At 53.5% G+C, this 17,884-nt stretch overlaps 1 protein-coding gene across 4 annotated transcripts in view; it reads right to left on the reverse strand.

Annotated features, from left to right (window-relative positions):
• Window positions 1-17,884, reverse strand: part of POC1A (POC1 centriolar protein A) — a 79,115-nt gene that overhangs the window by 52,207 nt on the left and 9,024 nt on the right. For 3 of the 4 annotated variants that reach the window (XM_032290071.1, XM_032290073.1, XM_032290070.1), the window contains 3 exons: window positions 16,748-16,863; window positions 9,165-9,298; window positions 8,988-9,065 (listed from right to left, as the gene is read on the reverse strand). In XM_032290071.1, coding sequence (XP_032145962.1) covers window positions 8,988-9,065; window positions 9,165-9,298; window positions 16,748-16,863 — 328 coding nt within the window. The remainder of the gene's footprint in view (window positions 1-8,987; window positions 9,066-9,164; window positions 9,299-16,747; window positions 16,864-17,884) is intronic. The other variant, XM_032290072.1, reaches the window with a different exon arrangement.

Here is a 17,884-nt window from a genome sequence, read left to right on the forward strand (position 1 = left end):
GTATATGAGTGCTAGTGCCCCTTCCAGAGACCAAGCCCCAGGAGGCTCCGGGGATGAAGTGAGTGATAAGCTGTGTGGGTCTGCAGTCCTCCCTAATTTATATAAAATTTGCCTGTTTACCAAGAGGACCACACAGCTCCTGCTCCAGGTTGCTTCCACAAAGGCTCCTGTTCCTCTGCCTAGGGCTCACATAAGCAGCCCAGGACACTCAGAGGACAGCACAGAGAACACCTGGGCTCTGCTGTGGACCAAAGCCAACCTGTACTGTAGAAGAGACCGTCCACTGCTAACATGCTTCAGGGTCTAGCATTGGAGGCCCTAGACCACTTCGGCCCTTGCCAACCTTCCAGGCTCTCTCTTCTCTCCACCCTAGTGCTCTCGGCCCACCAGACTGCTTACTGCTCCTCAAACAGCATGAGCTAGACAGAAAAGGTCCTCTCATTCTCTATATTCTTTCTGTCATTGACTGCATTGAGTTCTTAATTCAAGTATTTTCAATCTTTTGTGATTTTATATAAATTCATTTAAGGCTACAAATTTGCCTCTGATGACACCTTCAATAGATCCCAGAAGTTTCCAGTATGCAACATTTTCAGTCATTCACTTCCATATGTTTAGTTTCCACTGTGATTTCCCCTTCAGCCCATCAGTTGTTTGGGAGTACATTCTAGAATTTCCAGGCTGGGCAATGGTGGCTCACACCTGTAATCCCAGCACTTTAGGAGGCTGAGGCAGGTGGATCATTTGAGGTCAGGAGTTAGAGACCACTCTAGCCAATATGGTGAAACCCTGTCTCTATTAAAAATAAAAAAACTAGCTGGGCATGGTGGCAGGTGCCTGTAATCCCAGCTACTCAGGAAACTGAGACAGGAGAATTGATTGAACCCAGGAGATGGAGGGTGCAGTAAGCCAGGATCACACCATTGCACTACAGCCTGGAAGACAGAGCGAGACTCTATCTAAAAAATAAATAAAATAAAATAAAGTTTCCAAACCATAGGTACTTGGAGGAGTCTCTTCTTATCATTTCCAGCAGCCAGATATGATACATGCTCTTGGAGACTGTTCTGCCCTCATGATGGTTTATTCCTTTTATTTAATCAATCACTCTTCATGCATCAAGGTATCTCCTGGAGTAGGGCTGTTGCCCAATGGATCCTGTCCACAGGTAAGGCCTGTCCCCGGGTGCCTCTGCACACCCCTGAGGATTCCTCTGAGCAGCAGCTCCACGCTGGGCCTTCAGCAGTGTGGATGCCAGCCTGCCCTCGGCCACCAGAGGTGCCCATCTGTGGGAAGCCCTGGTCTCCTTCTGACTCCAGGCCAGGTCCACTAGCAGGGATGCCTCACAGGCTCGACAAGGGCCTCCCTCCCTCCCTTCCCTGAAAGACCAAGTAGAGTCTTCAGGGAGATGGTCCTGGTTAACCAGTTATGAACCCAGACACAGGCTGGCCTCCCTGCTACGCTTCCTGCTGACTGGGCCACATCTGGCCCTGGAGCTTGGCTGGACCCATACCCGTCATTTTACCACACGTCACTCTCCCTTGCCAATTTCCAGACCTAAAGGACCCACAGCACCTGACTTCTTCAAACGACAAAGTATCAAGAGACAAAGTTTTTTTTGAAGGCAAAACAAAGGAGCCCGTGGTGATTAGATTTCACAGCCATGCTGGCTCTCGCTCTGCTGCCCCGGCAGCTGACGCTGACGTCGTTGCTCTCCTCATCCTCCTCACCCTCTCCCACCTGACTCTCGAAGGCCCCTGCATGCCCACAACAGCTATGCCGGCAAACCCACCACTACCTCGCAAAAGTTGCAAAATATTTTTTGTTGGCTCTCATATGCACAGTCTGCCAGCAAACAAGTAGGATTGTCGCACCACATGGCCCTCAGTCAGAGGTAAACGCAGAGTAGCCATCGCACAGAGAATGGAACTGAGGAGGCCCAACAGGCCTTTGGAGTGAGTGCTCTGGTCTCCGACCCCTGTGCTCAGACAGAGAAATGGCAATCCAGCCCACTGGGATGCTTCTTCCAGACCCCCACCAGGAGACTCCTGCACTCACTTACCAGCACCTGCTGTGAGCCGGACTCTAGTGGCTGAGTAGGGCCTGATAACTCAACGGATAGGGAGTGGCCTCCTGACCCTGGCCGACGACACCTGCTCCCAGCCCTCAACTCTGGGCTGCTGGCAGGGGACAGAGGGCCAGGCTGACCTCTTGGTTTCTTAGAGTGCAGTAAATGAGCTGTTCTCTCTCTGCATGTCCTCTCACCTCTCACAGGAGATGCCCAACCACCCAAGCCAAGCGTGACCCTCCCAAGCATCAAAACAGTCCTCCAAAATAAAATGCCTAGACAGGAGCCACAGAGCTCCCACAGAAATAAGGGAGGGGCGGCCCACTTCCAGAGCTGCCCTCCACCTGGGGTGGCCAGATGGATGACCCACTGGCCTGGCCACTGTCACATGGCTGCCTCCCGTCCTTGAAGGTGCATCCCCTTTGCTGCTGCTTTCCCAGCCTCAATCTAGGGCCCAGCATGGCACAAGCATCCAGTAAGCATTAGAGGGTCCCCTACCCTGAGCCTGTGAGTTCCTGCCAACTAAGCCTCTAAGCATGGCCCTGAGCAAAGACAGCAGCACCTATGCAGATCTGGGTCCAGGGCAGGGGCTGCTCACCCCCATGGGGTAGGGGGTAGGGTGGCGGGGACGCGTGGAACCTCGTGCAGCTCAGTCACTCTACAGCGACACGCACACCAACTGCACAGCCACAAACACCAGATTTAACTCCCCACCCACGACCCGCCCACCATCCTCTCCCAAATAGCTCTAGGGAACTTAAACCAAGTAAGTGTGGCTCAAGATTATGTTTCAGAAAATACAGAAAGATAAATCTGTATTTCTAGCACACTTCCCCCCAAGCTTGCCACACACAGGGCTGTGAGGGCCTCGCATGGGGCATGAGGCTTCGAATGACAATGGTAGTTGGTAGGGAAGCCCTTCCCTCTCTTGACCAGTGTTCCCTTCTGTAATATGAGGGGGTGATACGGGATGATAAGGCTCTATTGCAGCTCTGACAACCCAATCGGTATGACATCCAGCGAGAGCCACAGACTCCCTTTCCTCCTGCTTAACGTCACAGTTGTGTCACATTCCCTGACCAAGGCTTTCCAGAGCCTCAAATAGGGCACTGGCACCAGTGCCACCACATGGGTTTCCTGATCCACCAGCCATCCTCCAGGAGTCAGGCCCTCCTAGCATTTTGGGAGGCCAAGGCAGGTGGATCACTTGAGGTCAGGAGTTCAGACCAGCCTGGTCAACATGGTAAAACCCTGTCTCTACTAAAAATGCAAAAATTAGCCGGACATGGTGGCGTGAGCCTGTAATCCCAGCTACTTGGGAGGCTGAGGTGGGAGGATCACTTGAACCCTCGAGAAGGACAGGCCTGACAAAGGGCAGTGCACATGGACCTGTACACCAAGGCACCCAGCAAAGCAAACCCTTGAGGGCAGCTAGTGGGGACACCGAGTCTGGGTCGGGGAGTCTCCTCAGCCTACCCACCAGGGGACAGATTCCAGGAGCTGCGTGACAAGAGAAGCCAAAGCAAAATGTTCCGGGGAGACAACGACCTAAGCAAAATTAAAAGCCAGATGAACCCAAGAGAGTCCAAGGGTGTGCAGGAGGAGGGGAAATACGCCACAACCGCATGCCGAGAATGGGGCTGCTAATGCACCAGACAATCCCATGCACCCATTTCCCTAACAAACAGACTGCCCACCCACTCAGCATCACCAGAATCGTGCCCACAACAGAATGCCCTTTTAAAGAGCTGTCACCTAAAATGACATCATGTCATTTTCTATGAGCTCAGGTGGAAAGGGACTAACATCTGTGAGGACCTACTGTGTCCAGTGCTGGGAAATTCAGGCACATCCTCACCTACCATGAGGCAGACAATGGGATGCCAATGTCATAGAAAAGAAAAGAGGTTCTGCAAAGTTAAGGTCTTGCCCAATGTCACATAAAAAGAGGCAACACCGGAATCATCTGACCCAGTGCCCAAGCCCATTCCTCCCCTCCTGAAGCTCAGGCTGTTTCAGATGAACAAGATGGGAGAGGACCCATGGTTTTTCAAAACCAGAAATGGGTGGGTACAAACTGCTTGTTCCTAAAAATACTGGGGTTTTCCTGAGAAAGCTAAGTATCACTCCCCACCAGACAAGGCTGTGTAACCTCCCCAGCTGAACACATCCCAGCACTTGGCCTCAAAGATGTTTGCAAAGGTGACCAGTGCAGGCTCTGGTGCTCCCAGGGCAAAGGCTGCGGAAAGAGGGCAATGCACCACGCCCCACAGGCAGTACTTCCCCATCTGTCCACTCTCCTCTCAGGGTGGGCAGCTTTGAGAGGCAGAGGATCCTTTGTCGCCCAGAGTCCTCAAGCCAAGATTGCAGGAGAGAAGCACCAGAATTCTTCAGGGTCACAATAAACTGGTAACCAACATCCACCCCCGCTATGGTTTGAATGTTTTTGTCCCCACCAAAATTGATAATGAAATTGAATCCCCAGCCAGAGATGGTGGCTCACGCCTGTAGTCCCAGCATTTTGGGAGGCCGAGGCAGGCGGATCACTTGAGGTCAGGAGTTCAAGACCAGCATGGTCAACATGGTAAAACCCTGTCTCTACTAAAAATGCAAACAATTAGCCAGGAGTGGTGGCATGCGCCTGTAATTCCAGCTACTCAGGAGGCTGAAATGGGAGGATCGTTTGAGCCCGGGAGACAGAGGTTGTGCCACTGCACTCCAGCCAGCCTGAGCAACAGAGTAAGACTCCATCTCTTAAAAAAAAAAAAAAAAAAAAAAAGAAACTGAATTTCCAAAGTAAGTGTGGCTTTTTGGAGGTGACTAAGTCACAAGGGCTTTGCCCTCACGAAGGGGATTAGGCTCACTTATGAAAGGGCTTGAGAAAGGGAGTTTGGTCCTTTCCACCATTCCACCTTCTGCATGTGAGGACAGTGTTCCTCCCCTCAGATGATGCAGCACTCAGGCCCCATCTCAGAAGCAGAGAGCAGCCTTCCCCAAACTCTAGTACCTTGATCTGGGACTTCCAGCCTCTGGAACTGAAAAATAACTTTCTGTTCTTGATAAGTTACCCAGTCTCAGGTATTTTACTACAACAGCACAAAACAGACTAAGGTAACCCCCTAGTCTCATGAAGTGAGCCTGCCCAAACAAAAGGCCCCTCAAATGGGCCGACGTGTGCCACTCATGTGCCAGAGAACCACCAAGCCACCCACACGCCGACTCCTGGCTGACGAGCTGCCCTCAACACCAGCACACAGGTCTAGCCCTGGAGACCCAGAGCTGCCCTGGATGATCCTCATCTTAGCTGGCACTTGGCAATTTCCTGTCCTGGCGCTCCTGTACCTTAGGAGACAACTGAAAGGTATATCGGGGTGAGTCTGGTCTCAACTCAGACAAGACAGTTGAAGCCCAATAGTACTGTGCCCTGACCCTCCTTTCTCTACCCTGAACCTCCCCACAGTTCCCCCAGAGGGCTTGCTAGGGCCCTTCTCCTGGCACCTGTGGAGTCCCCAACCCCTGGTCAAGGTCCGCCTCATCCCCACAGCAGCTCCCTGCAGCTGACCTCACTGCTGCTCACCCCCAGCCTGCATCGTCCACTTCTCAGATGCGGAAGTGGAAGCACAAGGGAGTTGCTGCACCACCGGCCCTAAGACTCAGTGGCCCTCTCTCCCACAGCTCTTCCTAGGCAACTCTGAGGACACAGCAGGTCCTCTGCGTCCAAACCAAAGTTTCATGGGGTTGCTTCCTGCTGGATCAGAATGGGGTCATGTAGCAGCAAGATGAGGACACAAGCCGCCATAAGCCTGCTGGTACCCTACACAGACCTGTGAGCAAAACACAAAAGTGACATCTGTGGGAGTTACGTGGATCTCATGAAGACAGAGTAGACTGGTGGTTACCAGGGCTAGGATGGGGAAGGGGAACCAGGGAATGAAGGCGTAAAAAGAAGAGAATATAAATGTATTTATTACCACTGAACTGTACACTTAAAAATGGTAAACATGGTGAATTATATACATATATGTTACCCCAATAAAAATAAGTAAATAAAAACAAGAAGGCCAGATGCAGTGGCTCATGCCTGTGATCCCAGCACTTTGGAAGGCTGAGGCGGGTGGATCACCTGAGTTCAGGAGTTTGAGACCAGCCTGGCCAACATGGCGAAACCCAATGCAAAAATTAGCCGGGCATTGTGGCAAATGCCCGTAATCCCAACTACTTGGGAGGCTGAGGCAGGAGAATCGCTTGAACCCAGGAGGCGGAGGTTGCAGTCATCTGAGATCGCGCCACTGTACTCTAGCCTGGGCAACAAAATGAGACTCTGTCTCAAAAATAAATAAATCGATCAAAATAAGAGTGAAATCACAAATGGAATTTTAAAAGTCGTATGTACATGTGATAGAAACTGCACAGACACAAGTACTTGTCCCAGCTCTGGCACCCTAGGAGTCATAAGACCCCTATAAATCCAGACAGCTCTCAGTTTCACCATCTGGACTCAAAAAAAAAAAATGCTTTCCAATCTGCCATCCTCCTTATCCATAGGACAGAAGCCCCAGGCACCCGAGACCTACTCAGGAGCCCCGGGCTGCTCAGCCACACAATTCAGGAAGTGGCTGATAGCAGCTGCGCTCCATAAGGCCCTTGGCCACCAGGACCCCATCACATCGCCACTTCCCGGAACAGAATGTGAAAGATGAAGTCACCAAAGAACCAGCTGCACATCTTACTGGAAGGTCTGGGTGAGTGGGAGCCTATGAGGACGACACACCTGCTGCAGAGTGCACAGGCAGAACCCGGCCCCTTTGTCAGCAGGCCCCTGTGATGTGGCCCACCCCAGCCAGGCCCTCATGGGTCATGAACATCCTAGGAACCAGTTGGGTGACAACATAGGCCCAGTCCCTGCGGATTTCTCCCCTTGGTTGGAGCAAAGGAGCCACAGATCTCCACAAACGCGAGGTACTTTGTTCAGACAGTGGACCCCGTATCTTAACCAAATGCCCAAATTAAGGCTGCTCGACTGCACTACGCTCCCTTAGGAAACCAACATTAGCTGACTCTCTTTTTTGGGGGTGTTTCTGTTGAGACGTTGTCTTGCTTTGTCACCCAGGCTGGAGTACAGTGGCACAATCACGGATCACTGCAGCCCCAACCTCCCAGGCTCAAATAATCCTCCCACCTCAGCCTCCCAAAGTGCTAGGATGACTGGTGTGAGCTACCGCGCCTGCCCCATTAGCTGACTCTGAATCGCTCCAAACCCAGGGGCAGAGCTAAACATGACAAAGAGCCACAGCAAACCCTGGCAGACCTGGGTCCCAGGGGTGCCAGGCTGGGGCATGGAGGTGAGCTGTTCTTTGCTGGAAGTAAATAAGGCCTTCTCTTGGGCAGTCCTGCCCCATACGTGCTCACACACTCAATACCCCTACCTCAGCCCTCAGCCTGCCTCTTCAATCATGTTGCTGCTTCCACATCATTAGTAAGGAACAGAGATCGGTTCATTTCTCTTCTCCTTTCCTCTGGGCATTGTGAGCCTGGTGCCCTGAAGAAGAAAAGACCCAGCCATATCCACACCCTAAACCATTAGCTGTCCCTCAGCCTGGTTCCCACATCTCTAGGTTTAACAGCAGATAAGCGACCACACAAGGGGATGCACCACGGTCCTTGCTTCACTTCCCAGAGAGAACAATGTCAACAGCTTTCATCTGTGTGCTGGATGCAATGCCAGAACACCAGGAATGACATTTTAGATTCAACATTCAAGTGTTCTCAGCCTAAGTGGTGAGTTCGCTGTTTAAAGAACACTCACAAAAAGAGGTGATCACTTGATATGCATCTGTTTCAAACTGTTTCTGAGTTGCTGCTGTTGTTGTTTTTGAGGGAGGCAGGAGAGGTAACAGCATTCACATGATTTTCAAATGCCCTCATGGGCATAAGGTCCCAAACGGTTACACATGAATCTGAATAATTGGCTTACCAAAGGCTAGCAAAGGTGGCTCCTGAACAGGCTTACACCAGGCCCAGCAGCCACCCACTCTGCATGTGCCAGCCCAGGGAGAACAGGCTCACTGGTCTTGTGCACTGGATATGTCCCTGACAGGGAAGGCAAGGGATCACAACAAGGCTGGAGGCAGCAAGCAGCCTCTAGGCCTATGTCCCTATCCCCTAACCATGGCCAAATGGCCCCCAGGTCCCCTAACTCAGATGGCAGTGGAAACCCAAACAGCTCAGAAAGCACCAGGCTAGATATCTCACACCTAGCTGACGGCCCAAGCCATATAAGCACCCCCAAGGCCTCCCTCAGCCTCGCAGGCTGAGGAGGGACAAACTTGAAATCGCTGGACTCCAGACCTCCCATCCCAAGTGGGCAGGAGACATTCTGATGACTGCTCCAGTAGGAGACATTCTGATGACTATTCTGGTCAGGAGGGCTCGGACACTACTTCCTAGTGGGAGTGCTAGGTGTGAAAGGCCTGGACCCAGGCCAGCTGCTAGGGAGAGCTGCATGTGGCCTACTCCCCACAGCCAAACCCCAGGGGCCCACGCACTGGCCACTCCCCACCCAGGGAGACCAGGGCACCAGCTGCTTTGAAGCTCATTCAGAAAGGAGGCCTCTGCTTCCTTGATTCCATTCTAGGAATTCTCAAACAAACATGAAGGGGATTTCCCTTCTTCGGCCCAGCCCCTGCAAGACACCTGAAGTTGCCTTGGTCTCTAGACACATCGATGTCTGCCAGTCTGAGGACCTCCAGGAGACCCTGATGTCAGCTCAGAGCATGGGTTCCAAGGCTCAACTCAACCTCTGGACCCAGGGATGGCTGAGGCCGTTAGGGGACAGATTCCATTTAGGATCCTAGGGGGCAGCTTGCCAACCATGCCCAGATGGAGCCCCCAACCCCTGCCCAATTCAACTCTCATATACCCTTCTCAGCTGCACCAGTCCCAGGCCGAGCAATCTGTCCAGGTAACAGGGAAAGGCCTCTATCCCTCTCCCTGCAGACTGTGTGGGTGACAAGCTTGTTTCTGCATCTCACCCACCGTCCAGACTGTGAGGGTATCACCACTCCACACCACTCAGAACCTGGCCGACACCTCTCACCTGATGCCCGTGTAGTGTGTAGAGCAGCCGGCCCTCCATCAGGTCCAGGATCTTCAGGGTTGAGTCGCTAGAGGCCGTGATCAGGTAGCTTCCCGACGGGTGGAAAGAGAGCGCGTTTACTGCTGCGCTGTGCACTGGGGGAAGGACATCAGTCAGGTGCTGGCTGGGAGGCACAGGGAGCAAGCTGAAGCCCAGGACGGGCAATCAGGGCTAATCGAGGCTCGTCACAGGCCTGATGGGGCTGGGCCAGGATGGTCATTGCTCAGAAGAGCTGTGGAGAACCCAGTAGGGATTTCCCAGGAAAGGGAAACAATCAAAGGACAGGAAAACGCCCATTCAAAGCCAAAGGCAGGCAGTGGAAGACAGGCAGATGGAAACAGATGCAAAAGCCAGAGACAGCAGATAATTCCTCCATCCTCTCCCATGGTACTGAGTGGTCAAGCTGGCACAAAATAGAGCACTCAGACATACAAACATAGCCTTTGGTCTGTCCAACATACATTTGGTTTCTTTCAAGAAACCAAATGGGAAATAAAACACCTGAAATGTCAATACAATGCCACTGCCATACAGGAAGGACGTGCATGGGGGCAGACGAGCAGAAAGCTCAGACATTCTTAGGAACCAGTCAGGCCCGCGTTCGGACCCCCAGCCTCCTGTCAGCTCACATCCTGGCCTTGAGCAAGCATCTTTTTTTTAAGAGACGGAGTCTTGCTCTGTCGCCAGGCCGGAGTGCAGTGGCACAATCTCAGCTCACTGCAGCCTCCATCTCATGGGTTCAAGAGATTCTCTTGCCTCAGCCTCCTGAGTAGCTGGGACTACAGGTGCGCCACCACATCTAGCTAATTTTTGTATTTTTAGTAGAGATGGGGTTTCACTGTGTTGGCCAGGCTGGTCTCAAATGCCTGACTTCATGTGATCCACCTGCCGGAGCCTCCCAAACCACTGGAATTGTAGTCGTGAGCTACCACGTCTGGCCTGAGCAAGCATCTTGACCACATTGAGCCTCAGTTCCTCCATCTGTGCGGGTGCTGTGGGGATGCTACTAAGGTAAGCACATGAGGCCTTTGCAGAGTGAGCCATCCAATGCCAACACAGATGTTCCTCTCCTTTGCCCCCTGCATCCCATGCAACTCCAGGTCTTGCCATTTCACCCACTCAACAGCTTGGGCCTGTCCATGACTCTCTTTTCCCTGTCATCCCAGCCTAACCCCATCATCTTTTCTGGTATCCCTCACTCTCCAAGATCCGGCTACCCCACCAGCTCTGTCAATTCCCCCAGCCGCAGAGCTTTTTTTACCCCTTGTTTCCAACGGGCCTGGGAGACTTTGCCCTCCCCTGTCCCTGACCTTAAAGCTCAGTACTGGAAACCACCTCCGCCAGGAAGCCTCCCCTGGCCTCCCAATTAGGGCTACCCCTTCATTTGTCTTTCCAAAGCACCACAAGCTTCCTATCAGTTCACTCTTCATGTTTACATGCAACTATCTGACTCGCATCTGGATCTCCCACGAGACCATGAACTCCAGCAGGCAGGGGTGGTGCTGAGTCCCTGGCTCCCAGCTCAGTGCCGGTGCCAAGCAGGACTCAGAAAGTGGTTGGTGAGCAAGCGCTTAAGCTGGGCATACAGAAGCCCCAACAGGTTATACAGCCCTCCCTCAAGGCCAATAGCATGTTCCAGGTGAAGCCAGGGGCAGACCTGGGCAGTCTAGAGCAACTCCATAGCCAATGCATGGATCAGCTGTATCACAGCCTCCTAGGGTGACTTCTGAGGAAAACCCCAGTGTCTTCCTTCCCATTACCACAAGCCCAATGAGGAAAACCAGTGGGGCTAAAATAACCGCAACCCTGCCAAGTCAGAATTGCCACCAACATAAAGGCAAACTCAAAACCAACCGTCATCTTAGCACTGGGAGGCTGCAAGAACCACTGCTGGGCTGGTAAACACGCCCACTGTGAAACGGTCCTCAACAAAGCCCACAGGGTGCATGCAGCCCCTCAGATGCCAACCCAGCTGATGTGCTGATGTGCTGGGGAGTCTGGATACATGTTCCCAAGCACACTTAAGAGGAGACAGCCAAGGCTTTACGTAACATGATATTTATATCTGAACAACACCCTCCAAGCGCCAGGAACTCTAGGAGGCAGCCTGGAGAGGGACCAGTGGGGTCTCTGAAGCCAGCTCTCAGAGGCAGAATTCAGAGCCCCCCACACACACACAAAGTCTGCACTGGGATAAAGGCCACCCCCACCCCTCCATGAGCAGAAGCTGGCAGAGGAGCAGCCGGTGGCAGGAGGGTGCAGAAGGGAGGCCACGCTCAGGGAGCTCAGGGCTTCCCAGCACCACCAGGGTGGTAGGGTCAGTGTATGGATGGCCACACCATGGCCCTCCACCTGGTCAAGCCCATCCAAGAAAGAATCTCTCCCAGAGGAAGGGTATCAGAAGCCCCACTCCACATAAATGCCAGGAATACCCAAGGCTGGGTGGAAACACCAAGAGCCATTTACTCCAGAAGAGGGGTTGGCCTGGCACACCAGGCTTTGGGGAATGTCCAGACACCAGGACCCACCCGCCTTTCCCCACTTGCTCTCTGCCTCATCCACTGGCCGCACCAGCCTCTATTCTCACTCCTGCCTCTGTGGAGGTGGTAGAGAGCGGGTAATCTAGGGAGGCCTCATCATAAGAACCATCCCTGCATGGAGTCTACCATGAAGGCTCCATGAGGGCATGAGCCTTCTGGCATGATGCCTTGAGCGCCAACTGTCTGAGAATGACCCACTTTTTGTCAAGTCCAAAGCCCCAGGCCTCTTCTTGGCTCCATGGCAGATATAAGTGATGACACACACTGCCACCTAGGTGGCAGCTATGAGCTCATGGCTCTTATCTCCCCTTGTCCATCCCAAAGAGAGAACTCTGACTCCAGGTCAGAGATACACCAACGTCAAACTTCTACAGATCATCAGGGGCCCAGGGATGAGACCACCACAGCCCCTGCTCCCAAACACCAAGAACTAGTCATGGATTGTGGGCAGCAGGTCGCCTAAGCAGAGACCCAAATACCTGCCCTCCACAACACTCTGCATGTAAAGGCCTGGGCAAACCTAGGCCCACTACCTAACAGGCTCCAAACCAGCCGAGGGCCCAGAGAAAGCCTGGGTGCCCATGCAGGAGGTACCTCTTTGGAGGAGACCATGCCAGGGCCAAGCCCCACCCCAACATCCTTCCACAAAAGGACAACTCACTTTCTCCAGGGTGGTATCTTGTAATGCGCAACTGGTATTACCAGTGACATGGTGGCTCTGGGTTAACAAGAGGCTTTGGATTCATACCACAAAGGTGCTCTGATACCTGCAGCAAAGGACACCCAAAATACTCCTCTTTGCAAATGCCATGTAAATGCTCCCTTCAAGATGGTGGAAAAGTAGGTTGGCTAGATCTGGTGAGACAGCACCACAGCACCCCAATCAACTCTTTTAGTCTCAAAACACCAAGTACAGGGTGCAGGCCTGCCCTGCTAGCTGCAACTACTTAAAACCCTCCAGCCAGGCATGCTGGCTCATGCCTATAATCCTAGCACTTTGGGAGGCTGAGGTGAGAGGACTGCTTGAGTTCAGGAGTTTAAGGTCAGCCTGGGCAATACAGTGAGATGCCAACCCCACCTCTGAAAGGAAAAAAAAAGAAAAAACCCTCCATGACCATGTAGGAGGCCAGGCGGGGGTGCAGGAGTACACTAAGGACCAGTAGGACTCTGAGTTCTAAGCCCTGCTGACAGCCAGCCAAAGAGACCACCTCTCCCAGGGAGCCTGGGAATTAAATGACTAATCATTGAAGTGCAAGGAACCCAGCATGAGACAGTAGACAGAATGCCAGGCTCAAAGGCCTTCAGGTGGACTCAGACCCACAGCTTTCCAGCTGTGTGACCGTGGGCTGCACACTCCACATTTGTGAAATGGAGAGTAACCCTACTTTGCTGGCCACCAAGGCCTGTCACTGGATAATGGACCTGCACGTGCTGTAAGCCACGAAGCACATTACAGGTTCTGGGACGGGGGCTGCTGCTCAGATGCCTGAACAGTCTTAACGTGGGCTTAGAGCATATGGAGCTAACCCACCGCCGTGGGGATTGGCACTCCTAGGGCTCCACAAGCCCATCAACTCCTTGCTGAATTGGGAAATCAGAACTGCTCCCTCCAGTGATAGGCCAGAGCCAAGAAACTCCTTGCCTGGGAAGAGAGTCAGCCAGCACAAGGAAAATGGCTCCAGCTGCCTCCAATAGCCCAAAGCCCCAAGCAGGCTTCAACTCCAACAACCCTAGCCAGAACAGGAAGTGCCCTCCATAGAGCACAACATAAACGGCTGGACGTAGGCAGGTTGGCTTGCTAGCCACACACTGCAATAACATTAACCAACTCCTCTCACAAGAGACCATCAACCTCTGACATCAGAAGGCCACTCTGGAAGTGCCTGGTGCCCATCCAGAGTCACTATGGGAGACACTGGATGTCACTGTGTCCTTAGGTTTCCCTTGGGTTTCCTAGGGATCAGGGAAAGAAAGCAGATTGGGCATCCGTTGCCAGGGTACTGGGAGCCACTGGGTGCCCTTCCTGGGGAATGAGCCTCCAAAGAGATCCCACTGCACCTATGGGAGTGGGGGAGTCACTTGGGTAGAGGGTTCCCCACTAGTTTCAGCTAGAGGTTTCCTGGGGAGCCCCTAGACCTGAGCAGACCTGGCCAGGTCCTCCCGTCAGCAGGGGATGAGAGGTATGTTCCCCCTACCGGTGAGCTCAGATCAACCTGGCTCACTGTGCCTGAGGGTCAGCCTAGGAGCTATGGGATGAGTCCACTATCCTGTGAACAGTTACCACTAGCCATGGCCTTGAATGGGGAGTTCAGGGGGAACCGGCTGTGTTTATGGGGCACTCCAAATCCCACTAAGCCTCCTATCTGCACTAGGGGTGGCTTAGGGATGAGACACTGCAGGCCCACTCAGAGGCTGTCATAAGAGGCAAGGCCAGAAGCACAAGCAGACTGCAATCTCCCAGCGGGGCCTGTCAGCCCACACACTCAGCTCCACTCAGGTCTTGGCCCCCAGGGCTCATCTGAGTCCACCCACACCTCCCTGACCTGCCATCATGGAGCTCCACTCCTACCCACCGCCAAGCCTGCTCCCTCAAGGACCCCAGGTCCCTCTCCCCAGCACCCACCAGTCTCCTCGACTGCTCTGCATCACACTACCTCCTGACCACCCTCTTCACAAGACCCCGCTCTCCTTCACTCCCCAGCCTCTGCCCTCCTCAGCTCTCCCATGCTGGGAGATGGGGCTCATATCCCTCCCTCTGGCTTACTTTGTGGACCTTTATCTTCTGTGGCCCCTCAATTATAGGGACTCAGAATGTGGCCTCAGCCATTCTCACATTCCAGATCCCTGGGGCCAACTGGGTCAGCTTCTCTGCTTCTACTCAATCTCTGAAACCCATTCCCCACCCTGATGCCAGCCCCCACTTTGATACTAGGCACAGCTGGTCCACTAACCCATCACTGGGGCATACCAGCCCCCAACCCCAGCAGGCTCTGGACACCACTGCCCTCTCAGATGTCCTTCTTCCCTTCACACCTTAAATGATGAGGCCAGTCCTAGCACTGCCTATCAGGCCACATCTTTGGGACACTGAGCCAGAGATGGCATCTGAGGCCCTTCCCAAGGGGTACCTGCAGCTATACCCGTTAACAGGCCCAGACTCCTGATCCATCAGAGATGGGCCTGGACCCTCCCAGGGTCACCTAGAGATCCTCTCCTCCCAGTGTCAGGACGTACACAGCACAAACCACATACCCAGCCCTGTGTTATAGTCCTTAAGTGGCTTTTCCCACCAGAGCCTCACAAAGCCATGAGGAAGGCCTACTGCCACCCCCTTTACAGAAAGGAAGCAGAGCATGCGCTCCTGACCACTGTCCTGCCTCGTTGCCTTCCCCTCTCATCTCTCCCTGTCCAAGTCCTCCCTCCTCTGCACCTGCCCACATACCCCTGTCAACTGTGCAGATGTGCCCTTCACTCAGGCCTGGCCCAGGGTAGAAAGCTGAAAGAGGAATGGGAGAGGTATGGGCTCCAAGTGGAGGCAAGCCCCACTGCTCTTCTGTTCCAGAAGCCTCTGTCTGAAAGAGCATTGGTGGCAAACCCCAGGGCTTCCTGTGTGGGGGGGAAAAAATGTTCTTTGTGGCTGGCCCCTGCCACCTGGTGGTGGTGTAGGGTACTAAAGGCCTTAACCAACCAGGCTGGCCACACCAGGCCAGACAGGACTGAGAGAGACACTGTCATTGTCATCATCACTAACACTGTACCTCCTTCCCCGCTTTTTCTGCCAGCCACCCTCTCAATTCTTAATATCAGACAACTCATTAACCCTCCCAACACCTCCTGTGAGACAGGCCCCATCACTGTCCCAGGAGCCCCATGGAGTCAAATGACCTGCCCAACATCACACAGCCAAGAATGTTTTAAAAACTGGCTGCAGAGCCCGCTCGCCATCATGTGCTTTTCAAGACTAGGATCTTCCCATTCTGGGAAGGTCTGCTCACCTCAGTTACCCCCAAGAAAGTGCTGTCCTCGAACACCAAGAGTCAGCTAGGAAGGGTGTGGGAGTTTCGGAGCCCCACACCTGTGTCCAGCCATGTCCTTCCCATTTCAGGTGTGGCTTATGGAAGCAAGCCCAAGAACTTTAAGCTTAGTCCCAGGTCAATGACCACGATTCTTCAAACAACTCCAGCTCTGCCTCCTTCCTGGTCTCGGCCCTGGTCCAGTCTTGCTCATCTCTGTTTTGCCAGCTGCACAATTCCCAATTTCTCCAATGACTCCTCACCAGCTCCCTTCCCCGGGCCCAACCCCGGAACTGGGGTGCCTCATGGCCCTGCCCACTCATACTTGCTATCAGGCCAGTTCCCTACCCCAACACTCTCAGCTAGCTTATCCTGGGCATGTCTAAGTCCGCCCTCGCCCTCCAACTCCCACCTGAGCCTGACATGAGCCCATGTTTACTGCCCACCACCCTGCCTTTCAAGGGCTACCATCCTGGGCCTGACCTCTAGCTAAGTCAACCCTCCCTATGGCTCACGGCTCTACATCTGTGGAGGACACTGTAAGACCAGAGGTGGCCACAATGCTGCCTCTACTGATAGCCCTGTTCCCTTTACCATAGGTCATGGGCTGTCACCTTGGCCCTGGAGGGCAGAGCCTCCATCACCAGGAAAGGTGAGTGGCATGCCCCTGAGAAGTGGTCCTCAAGGGAAGCCCTGGCCAGAGCCCCAGTGGACTCATCATCTGGCCTGCAGTGTGCGTGAGACTCTGCCACTTTGGAGGTGGGCATTGAAGGATTCAGTGGAAGCCAGGTAGCACCAAGCTCCGTCTCCTGGCCACAGTTCCAGGCCAGGACAGCCATGCCACAGACTCCCACCACTAGAACCCCAACAGACCCAGGACACCTTCCCACCCAAGGCCATCTCAGGCCCATTTAGCACCGCAGCACGGAACCAACACCAGCACAGTCCCACCAGGGCTGTCCTAGGGCCCAGGACACTGTTCACCACTTACACTGATAATGTTGCAGCAGCCGGTGAGTCCGCACATCCCACACCTTCACTGTGTTGTCCATGCCAGCAGCAGCAATGCATGTACCACTAGGGTGGAAGTCCACGTAGGTGACAAAGCTGGAAAGACAGGGGCCACCATGCACTACAGGAGGCCTTTCCTGGTTCAGGATGGACCCAAAAACATTGAGTGCTTTCCCATCCCTGTGTCCTGCCCATGCTGTTCCCTACGCCCAGACACCTCCTTTCTGTCACATTTGTTTACCAGATGGCCAAGGGAGGGCAAGAAGTAGAAGGTGAGAACAGTGGCCAGCAACAAACTAAGGTGGACTGACCAGGGAGCACATCCCACCACCAACTTTAAATACAAGGTAAGAAAGCTATCTTCCAACCCAAAAGTCAGCCGGGCTGTCCTGGGGTTTTCAAAGTTGGAGCTGGTACCCTTGCCAGGGGTGGCTGCAGAGCAGATCCTCCCAGCTCACGCACAGGTGAGAAGGTCCATCAGGGCTACAGGGCCACTGGCCCATCTCTCTCTAGGAGACAGGCCAAGGACCCTCACTACACCCATATGTGATACCCAGGCTGGTACCATGTCCAGCTGTCAAAGAGAAGACCTTGTGGCTCCAGGCCCAAAGGAGGGCAGAAGCTGGAGTCCCTATTCAAATGTGGGCTCCTCTCTCTCCTGATGATGTGGCACAATATGAACAGCCACCATCTGCTACAGGAACACAATAAGTTTGTAAAGCCATCACCATGGGTAACATACCAAGTTTAAAACCACATTTTTAAAATGTAGTTTTGGTGACTGAGTGTCAACTGCTCACAGAAAGACATGCTGTCTCCGGCCGGGCGCGGTGGCTCAAGCCTGTAATCCCAGCACTTTGGGAGGCCGAGGCGGGTGGATCACGAGGTCAAGAGATCGAGACCATCCTGGTCAACATGGTGAAACCCCGTCTCTACTAAAAATACAAAAAATCAGCTGGGCATGGTGGCGCGTGCCTGTAATCCCAGCTACTCAGGAGGCTGAGACAGGAGAATTGCCTGAACCCAGGAGACGGAGGTTGTGGTGAGCCGAGATCGCGCCATTGCACTCCAGCCTGGGCAACGAGAGCGAAACTCCGTCTCAAAAAAAAAAAAAAAA

This window comes from Sapajus apella, unplaced genomic scaffold (genome assembly GCF_009761245.1).
Source record: "Sapajus apella isolate SASKATOON/1434 unplaced genomic scaffold, GSC_monkey_1.0 scaffold23, whole genome shotgun sequence".
Classification (NCBI taxonomy): Eukaryota; Metazoa; Chordata; class Mammalia; order Primates; family Cebidae; genus Sapajus; species Sapajus apella.